Genomic DNA, 9632 nt, shown 5'->3' on the forward strand with positions numbered 1-9632 from the left:
CCACCATCTCACCAGTAGACCCCATCACCACCACCTCACCAGTCACCACCACCACTCACCAGTACACCCCCACATCACCACCACCACTCACCAGTATACCCCATCACCACCTCACCGGTACATCCCCGCAACAGCAGCTATAAAAAGTCTTTTAATTGCAATATTGAGGGGTCACCATGGTTCTCTTCCGTCCTCTGAACCCCTCCGTTTTGAGGGAGCCCGGTTATCACAGATTTAGTCCCTTAGTACAGATAAAACGTGACTCATCTTTTGGCAAAGATGGGACTGGAAGGTGTTGCCGAAACGGGCTGTAGCGGCAGACCCTGCTGGGACGGCACCACAGCCCGTGTCTTGCTACCACCTTACCACGTACCATTTTCCCCGAGGCACAAAAGGGCCAAAAGGGGTGGTTTTTAATGTGTCCCCTTTGTTTTACAGCGAAGGCTGGGTTCTTGCCACCCCATCTCGAGGAACATCAGGCTGCGTTTGGACGGAGAAACACAGGGTGGGGAGCACCACATCGGGCCGGGGAGCCGGGAGGCACCGAGGGCCCGGGGGGAGCGAGGCCCCGATCCAGCGCGCTGGAGCGCAGTGGCGGGGCAAGACGGGAGGAGACCACCGAGGGGCAGATACCGAGCCACGGCTGAAGCCCGGAGGAAGGGCCGGGCGAGCGGACGGGCCCCCCGGGGCCGAGTCCCCGCCAGACGGCGGGCGGAGCGAGGGAAGGAGGAGAAAAGGAGGGCGGGCGCGTCCCCCGCCCGCCCCGCGCTACACCCCGCGCCGCCGCCGCCATTTTGTCCCAGTCCGTTTCTCGCCTCTCGCTCCGTTGCAGGTCCCGAGCCGGTCCGAAGGGCGGCCCCGTAGATGGCCAGCTTTCCCCTGAGTGTCAACGAGAAGCTTATCGGTGAGCGGCGGGCGCGGCCGGGAACGGGAGCGGGGCTGGGGCGGCTCGGGCCTGGGGCGGCCGGGCCGGGCGGGCGCGGTTGGCGCCGTCCCTCAGCGGGGCCGGTTCGGCGCTGGGCCCGACGGAGGGGCCGCGGGGGCTCTGCGGAGCTCGGTACCGGCCCCCGCAGCCGGAAGGAGAGCGGGGCGCCTCCGGTTACCGTGAGACGCGGGGGATCACGGGCTCCTCCATCGCACGGTGGTCCCTGGGGGGTCTCTGAATTCATTGTTCCTATTGGAGGGCGGGATATTAAAGCGTGCGAGTGTACTCACGTTTTTATTTAAAAGTAAAAAAAAAAAAAAAAAAAAAAAAATCATTACCGGGCATCTTATTTGCTAAACTCTGCAGTATTAGGTCAAGGTGGCACATAGATCTATTGATGTCTCTAGAGCTATCGTTAGAATAATTGAAGTAATAGCTGGTTTCAGCAGATTTTTAATTTCTTTGAGTTCTGCCCCAGGTGCGGAGATGTGATGTTACTGACTGACGGCCAGGGCCGTTCCTCCTCAGTGACTCAGTCCCTTGTGCCGCTGAGGCTTAGTCTATTCATTGGTTGTACAGAGACAATACGACACACACACACCCTCCCCCATTACTTTCAACGTCTTGAAATAACAGCAAAATAGTTAAAACTGCCTGGTTCCCTTGTAACCTTTTAAAATATGCTGCTGCTTTTTTTTTTTTTTTTTTTTAATGGCATTTCCTCTTTGTTTCCTTTTTAGCACGATCGCGCACGGTAGGAGAACTCTTGGCCCCAACTTCTCCCTTCGACAAGAAGTGTGGACGTGAAAACTGGACTGTGGCCTTCGCTCCCGATGGCTCTTACTTTGCCTGGTCCCAAGGACATCGCATCGTGAAGCTGGTGCCGTGGTCCCAGTGCCTTCAGAACTTGTAAGACAAAACCACGTGGCTTTTCATTCACCTCAGAAACTTCAGAGCTTCGGAACAGGAGATAACTTTGAATAGATAAAAACGCGTGCGTTGGCTTTTTTAGGCGTTGATGTCTTTGGGAAAAACTAATTCTTTAAAGTAGCAGCTGTTGTTTTCTATCTTCTGTGGCCAGCGAGAGAAACAACTGTATTGCAGCCTCAGGCTGTGGAGGAGGGCTTTAATAATTGATTCAGTTGCTGTAAAATGAGAGGAAGTTAGAATGAGAAGGAAGTTTAAAGACTCGGGCAGATCTAGACTTTAAAATTTCCTATTGGAGACCTACTTGGTTCTACTTTTATGAATTTTCTTAAAGGCAAACCTCTTTCCTTACTCTTACTGGAATGCAGGTTAATTTCTAAAAGACGCACCTTTTTTTACACTTGCAGGTTGTGTTGTAATGAAGTTAGTAACCAGCAGTTGCATTTTTGTAGCTGGTTACATTTCCCCTCCCAGCAAATCCCGCCCCTCTCTCTGGTGGTGGGTTAATTGGTTTCCCTATGCTGGCCCCAGCGTCTCTGCCCAGTATTTAACACCTCTAAGTGGATTGCAGGGAACTTCTTGCTCGTTTAGCAGAAAGTCTTAGAAATTCTTGTAACTCATTTTTCTGTAAATGTTTTTAAAATGTTGGTTTTCGCAATGGGTTAAGTTTATATTGCTCTCTACAGAGGTAAAAACGTGTACAGAAGTATTAGTATTATATTGTGTGAGAGGGTTCCCAGGGATTAATAACTTTTGACAGTTATAAGAAAAAGCTGTGTTTATAATTTGAAAATAAAAATGCATCATTATGCGTCTCCAAAATGGACATTATAGCAACTCACAGATTTTGTTACATCTTAAAGACCTTTTTGTTCTATTTTTCAAGACACATTATGCTATTTTTTTGGTCTGTTTTGTTTGTTTTGCAGCTTGTTGCATGGCACAAAGAATGTTGCAAACTCTGTCAGTACCAGACTCGCGAGGCAGAACAGTGACAGTGGTCAGAAGAACAAGCCTTGTGAACACATCATAGACTGCGGCGATATCGTCTGGAGCCTCGCTTTTGGGTCCTCGGTGCCAGAGAAGCAGAGCCGTTGTGTCAATATAGAATGGCACCGCTTCAAATTCGGGCAAGACCAGCTTCTCCTCGCAACTGGCCTGAACAACGGGCGCATCAAGATCTGGGATGTTTATACAGGTAGAGTGTGTGAGGGGAAGGTGACACTTCACTGCCATTTCATACACAGGAGGAACTGCTGACAGAATTTTAATTGGGAACTGAACCTTGAATACACAAGTTAAGTAATCTGAAAAAAGCATGAGCTCCTGCCACTAGAAATGTTCAAATACTGCTAGAGGAAGGAGCAGACTCGGGTCATGCTTTGAGATGGAAATGATGGAAGATGAAGCCTTGGTGCAGCAAAATTGTTATGTGACTGACTTTGTGTATATTGCTTTTTGCTCTAAAATCTTTTGCTCTAAAATCTTTTGCTCTAAAATCTAAAATCTGGATTGTAGTTTTAAAATACTTTCAAACAAAGGAAACTTTCAAAACATGAAGTTGCTCTCTGTTCTTGAGTATGGGGAAGCATTATGTTGATGAGGACCTTTTTTTTTTTTTTTAAAGTAAATAATTTTTCAGAAGATAAAAGACTGAATCTGAAATTATGGCATCTCAATTCCGCTGGCAGCACAGCTGCTAGGTTGGGAGAGAACTTCTCAGCTTTAAAAAAAATGAAACTAATGACTGTTGAGTAATTTGTTGTTATCTTGTAAATTTAAGCTAGAACAGAGATGTCTATCGCAAGGCAAGTCTTGCGTTATTTCTGAGGTGTATGGTTTTAGTGTATAGATTTACTAGCTTTTCAGGAAATGGCCTCTCGATACAGAAGAGTCTAGAAGGATACCCATCCTTCTTACTGTAGGGAGCATTCCTACAAAGAAGATTTGGCTTTATGTGCTGTAATTGTGTATTCTGTATTTGTATCCGTAAAACATTTGATGTGAATAAAAGTACAGTCCTTCATTGCAAATTGTGGTGTTTCCATGTAACAGGAAAACTCCTCCTTAACCTGATGGACCATACCGAAGTTGTTAGAGATCTAACCTTTGCCCCAGATGGCAGCCTGATCTTAGTGTCTGCGTCCAGAGACAAAACACTGAGAGTGTGGGACCTGAAAGATGATGGTACGCGTTTTAAATTTACCTGCTGGAATACGTAGGAGAAATATGCACATACTCTCTTCTTTTATTGCTATAAACTCAGTTAGGTCAGCATTTCTTAAAAAAAAAAATTATTTTTGTTCTATTAGTCGCTCTCTGTGCATGCTCTCTTGAAATTCTTTATCTGTATGTGCCCTAAAGGTATAAACTGGGATTGGGTTAAGTTAAAGAGTGCACAAAGTGACCCCTTTGAATGGGGACATGGGATTTAGAGCCTGTGTGACAGCCTGTGTAGAATGACTCTGCAAGATGTTCTTTGGAAAAATAGTATAAAATTCTATAAAGGAAGAACTAATTTGGAAAAGCTTTTCAATTTGAATTTGTAATATTTAATCAATTCTTATGGGAATGTCTTTCTTTTCAGGAAATATGATGAAGGTGTTGAGAGGACACCAGAACTGGGTGTATGGCTGTGCCTTCTCTCCAGACTCCTCTCTCCTCTGCTCGGTTGGAGCCAGTAAAGCAGTATGTGTCAGAGTTTCTTGTTCGTTACATCTACTCAATTGTGTGCATAATCATTTTAAATCTAAGTAACATTAAGCTTGTGCTCGGTGTCATGAACTTCTAATGTTTTATGATGATGTAAAAGTGCATGAAATTAAACTAGCAAATGGTGAGACACTGTTTGAATTGAACTTGCACTGCTTTTAGTTGAAGAAACCGTAAGCGTTCTTTGAGAAACAGTTCTACACATCTGCACATGTTCATAGTATAAAAGCAAAGAAGACTAAAGCTTCCAGTGTTAAAAGATACTTAGATTAATGCATAAAACTATTTTGTTATTGATTTTATCCTTTCTGTTTCCTGCTCAATGAAAAGGACTTTTCAAAGTCTGAGCCAGTCATGGTTTCTCCTGCTGAACAAAAATGTTTCTCCATGTTTTGCAATACAAATGGCACTCGTGTCTAAAAGCTCTAGGGCGAAAAACAGCACACTGGTTTTGTTGTCAGCTGTATTCTAGTGCCCTGCTAGAGAACTGAAAGCAGTGCAGGTAAAGCACATATGCCATAAGCTGCTTTTCTTGGCACTGAAGAATTAGGATAAAACAGAAAGGGGAATTCAGTCCAGTTACAGGGGCTTTGTAGGTAGTTTAACAAAGCCTAGTGATGAGTAAAAAGCACAGTTCAGTCACTGGATACCACTTTATATGGATAACTGTTCAAATGCATTTTATACTTTAAATTATCAGTGCAGGATTGATAGCTGAGATCTGGGGTTTGTTTCTTCTTTAACTAGAGCAGATGTGGATGTATACGCTGATATCTTTAGGCTGTGTGTTTTCCATAAGCTTCTTGCTTTCCCTGTCACAGGTGGTGGCAGCAATATTGGTGTGATTGAGGTTAAGCTGGCACCACTCACACAGGAGCACAATGGTGTTAGCGGGGCAGAAAGAGTGGCATCTCTGGCTGCCAGGCTGGGGGCGAACTTTACCATAGGACGAAGTAACCTTGCCTTGGACTGCAAGGTGTCCTGTACGTACGCAGGTGCTGGTTGATGTCCACTTTCTGCTTTCTTTCTTTCTTTTTTTATTTCTTTTTTTTTTTTTTTTTTTTTATAATTTTCACAGCAGTGAAACACGCTGACTCCTAAAACTTAGTTTCCAGTTTTCTGGAATGTTGGGGTCTCCTTAGAGAAATTGGTCAACGCATTTATAACTGATTGTCCAATGGTTCAGTGTCAGGAAGTACGTGAGGCGCTAAGGCTCTGTTTGCTTTGGTCAAACATATAAATTTATCCAAGATGTCAGTAATTAATCTGTGCAGTAAAACCAAGTCAGGAAAAATCAAGGACCCTAACGAGCTCTTTTAGGGACATAACACCTTATGCTAAAGAGTTACATTTTCTGTAAAATTACATTGCAGTACATAGATCGTTCCTATTAAGTAATTCTGCACAGTCTTTATTTTGATTATATATAATGTACAACTGCATGTAAAATCTCAGAATACTATAATCTGTTCTCAATTTTTATAATACCTTATGCAATTAGCCTGGTAAATTGTAATATTAATGTCTTTCTTACTGTTGACTTGATTTAAAATGCATAAATTCTTTCTAATAATGTGGTTAGAGTTCCCTATTGTTTTGCCGAAGACGTAACTTTTGGCTGTGAAAATTCTTTTTGCTTGCAGTATCTGTTTCTCTTCCTAGGCTGACGTTGGTGATCCAAGCCAATTGTAAACAAGTGATCTTAAACTCAAAGGGATGCCACTGGAGTAACAATATGTTAACCTTACGTTTTCTGTCTGTATATTTCTTAAAATTTCGGTAGTTACTGAAAAGAGGGGACTGTAGAGTTTAACCCTATTTATTTCTGCATATTTTAATAAAATAGTTTTGTAATACCTGAATTTCAGTAAGCTACATGGTTAAATTGTGTTGCCTTTATCTTATATTTTGGCTTATTTTGTAAATAACATTTAACAAACTTGAGTTAGAACTTGCATGTCTGCTTTAATTATTTTTAAAAAACTTGATTTTAATTTGAATATGACACTGAGCATATTTCTTAATTGTAGTAATTCATAATGCCTGATTTTAATATAATCCTAAATAAGACTAGCAGCTATACTTTAAAAAAAAAAAAAAAAAAAAGTAAATGCTTCCTTGCATCTGTGAGCAGAGCTATAACATCAGCTGGTTTGATTGCAGGTTTTTCTGTGGGATATGGATAAATACTCTATGATCCGGAAACTTGAAGGACATCACAATGATGTTGTAGCTTGTGAGTTTTCTCCTGATGGAGCTTTACTGGCTACTGCATCTTACGATACTCGAGTCTATGTCTGGGACCCACATCTTGGAGTTATTCTTATGGAATTTGGGTAAGTAAAGTAGTCAAATCTGGAAACTTTCCCCTAGAGAGGAGACGACTACTGAAAATTAATGGGTTTATGTATTTAACTGGTAATTAGCTTTGGGAAGGATCTTAGCAGTGGCTGATGGAAACAATGATGAAGAAACTCTTTGCAGTTGTTAAGGGCTTTGCAGGCAGCTGAGTCTCTCTCTCTCTCTCTCTCTCTCCAGGCACCTCTTTCCCCCTCCCACTCCAATATTTGCTGGAGGTGCAAACGACCGATGGGTCAGATCAGTATCTTTCAGTCACGATGGACTACATATTGCAAGCCTTGCTGATGATAAGTAAGTATGAGGAAAGGTTTGTCAGACTCCTCTAATTCTGCCCATATGATGTGAACTTTTAAATACTAAGTCAGCTTTTTTTTTTTTTTAACTGAGAAATTGCTTGGTAAAAGTAGATGAGTTGTCTGGTATATGGTAATGTGCATTCTGAGTGTAGGAATAGTTGGGTACAGAGAGATGATCTGAATAAATTAAGTGTGTAACAGCTGAAAACAGAAAAAGGGGGGTTTTAACAGACTAGTTCTTGTGCAGCTTCAGAGAAAACACTGGGCAGAATTAAATGTCTACTCCGTTAACTTACTGCTTTGTTCTTCCCTTCTCAGAATGGTGAGATTCTGGAGAATCGATGAAGAATACCCTGTACAAGTTGCACCTCTGAACAATGGGCTCTGCTGTACTTTTTCTACTGATGGCAGTGTTCTAGCTGCAGGGCAAGTATATACTTCAGTTTTTTTTTCCCCCTTGAAATATTAAGATAACACAAAAGGTTGAAAACAGTGGCTAAGTGTTCTAAAAATCTTCAACGGTGACTTGCAACTTGACGCTTCTGACTTGGTTTTGGTACTATTTGTTTAAACATGCCTGGAATAGCAGTAAAGTAAAGCAGCTGATAAACTCATTTCTTATCTTCAAAAATAAATAAAAGACAGACCCACAAACGTGGATTGGAAAAGGACCATGAGATAATGGAGGGCAGTGACTCCGTTTCAGGTGGTACGTTCAATAGCTGCTGGAAGACCTGCTCAGGCCTCTCATGTAGATAATCAGCGAGTTGCTTATTGTGCTGCTATAGCTTAAGAGAAGAGCTGGCATCTGGGGTAAATGAGTCCGGAACAGCTAGAACTAACCAACAGGAAGTTCAGAGCACGTTCCCCCGAACTAGCAATGCACGTGGGAATTTGTACTCAGTTGAAATCGTTCAGGTGGGATAATTCTGTTGGGGTTTTCTGTTATTTTTTTGTGCAGGACACAGGACGGCAGCGTGTACTTCTGGGCAACTCCCAGACAAGTTTCCAGTCTCCAACACCTCTGTCGCATGGCAATTCGAAGAGTGATGCCCACCAGCCAAGTCAAGAACTTGCCCATCCCATTGAAAGTGGTGGAGTTCCTTTGTTACCAGATTTGAATTAAAAAAAAAAAAAAAAAAAAAAATCAAACTGGCAGGGGGCCCAGCTGCTGAAACTGGCTAAACACTTTAAAGAATCCTCAAACTTTACAGCCTTTAAGCTTAAAATGTTACAGGTTTTCAAGAGCTATTTAAAGTGATAACCTAAGTACTATTTTGTCAAAATGCCTGACAGGTAAATTTTTAGTATTTATAGAAAACACAGTAGAAGTATTCCTGGTGTTCTCAATTTTCTAAAATATAACTGTGAAAACATGTATATACATAGACATAAGCTGCTACATGTTATCAATGTACCTTTAAAAACTGCTTTTATGACTTTTAATGTGTATCATGTATATATTGCTTTGGTAGAGCCATGAGATGCGTCTGTGCTGTAAAGTGGAAGGAGAGCTATTACTCTGGGACACTGAGTTAGAAAAAAATACTGACTTAAGGAAGTTTAACTACTCTGTACGTGTGTACGTGGGTGGGGGTTCAGGAGGCTGATCCCCAGAGAAGGGCTGGTGCTAGTTGATTTCAGGAAGAGGTTCAGCTTGGCTTTTCAGAGCAGTGTGTGGGGAAGGGAGGAGGGTGGAGGCGAGGGCTGGAGTCTGATGTCAGCCTGGGAACGGTGCCTGTGTGTCAGCCAAAGGCAGCCTTCGGTTCCATTGCAGCAAACCAGGTTAAACTGCAGTATTGGGCAGTGTTAAAGAAATAGTTCCTTACATTTCTGAAAATCTAACTACTGTATTATTGCCTGATACTTTGTCTGTGATGAGAGACATTTACAGACTCAGTTTATTATTCTTTAACCCTGTAATATCTCTTCGGGGGTGATTATTGGTTACTGGCCAAAGATAAGCAAAATACTTGGTTTTGCCTTCTGTTATTTATCTGTACCTGCAGATATAAAGATTGTATGCATTGCATAAAATGCCTGATTATATATATATTTTTGTTGAATTTTTTTTATTAAAAACTTGTATAAAAATTTCCTGACATTGCATCTGGTGACTGATTTATCAACACAATGCATGTGCAATGGTTCTAGTGGGAAAGTGCTGCTGCAGGGCTCAGTGTAGTTTTCAGGACCACAGTACACAAATCTGGGTGACACTTCCTCTGAGGAGCTACAGCGAGACCTTCAAACCTTCTGAACTGGCAGAGGTGAGAAGCAACACACATCCACAGTGGCCACAGGCTGTAAAACCGCATACTTTTAGCTCCCAGTCTGTCCCAGAGCACTGGTCAGGAAGCCCCTTCTTTCTCATATCAAGCCTTACAAAATGCCCATGACGTAGCGGGTAG

The 9632-nt window shown here is 42.4% G+C and overlaps 1 protein-coding gene across 3 annotated transcripts; it reads left to right on the top strand.

Annotated features, from left to right (window-relative positions):
- Nucleotides 1–554: 554 nt before the first annotated feature.
- WSB1 (WD repeat and SOCS box containing 1) lies at nt 555–9322 on the top strand. 3 transcript variants are annotated; one of them, XM_074160432.1, is made up of 9 exons: nt 555–904; nt 1666–1834; nt 2782–3050; nt 3908–4039; nt 4440–4540; nt 6728–6900; nt 7103–7216; nt 7540–7647; nt 8183–9322. In XM_074160432.1, the coding sequence occupies exons 1-9, from the start codon at nt 865–867 to the stop codon at nt 8340–8342; spliced, it is 1266 nt and encodes a 421-aa protein (XP_074016533.1). In that variant the 5' UTR covers nt 555–864; the 3' UTR covers nt 8343–9322. The 3 variants fall into 3 exon arrangements, with proteins under 3 accessions (XP_074016533.1, XP_074016534.1, XP_074016535.1); XM_074160433.1 differs by lacking the exon at nt 7103–7216 and having other exon boundaries at nt 865–904; nt 8183–9316; XM_074160434.1 differs by lacking the exons at nt 1666–1834; nt 2782–3050 and having other exon boundaries at nt 865–904.
- Nucleotides 9323–9632: the final 310 nt, after the last annotated feature.

Source organism: Numenius arquata, chromosome 18 (assembly GCF_964106895.1).
Source record: "Numenius arquata chromosome 18, bNumArq3.hap1.1, whole genome shotgun sequence".
NCBI lineage: Eukaryota > Metazoa > Chordata > Aves > Charadriiformes > Scolopacidae > Numenius > Numenius arquata.

What these genes read in the sequence shown, in the direction of transcription:
- WSB1 (XM_074160432.1), top strand. Translation starts at nt 865, where the DNA reads ATGGCCAGCTTTCCCCTGAGTGTCAACGAGAAGCTTATCG. An exon ending in TCCCAGTGCCTTCAGAACTT is followed by an intron (nt 1,835 to 2,781) that starts GTAAGACAAAAC and finishes TTTGTTTTGCAG; the next exon opens with CTTGTTGCATGGCACAAAGA. An exon ending in GGCAGTGTTCTAGCTGCAGG is followed by an intron (nt 7,648 to 8,182) that starts GCAAGTATATAC and finishes TTTTTTGTGCAG; the next exon opens with GACACAGGACGGCAGCGTGT.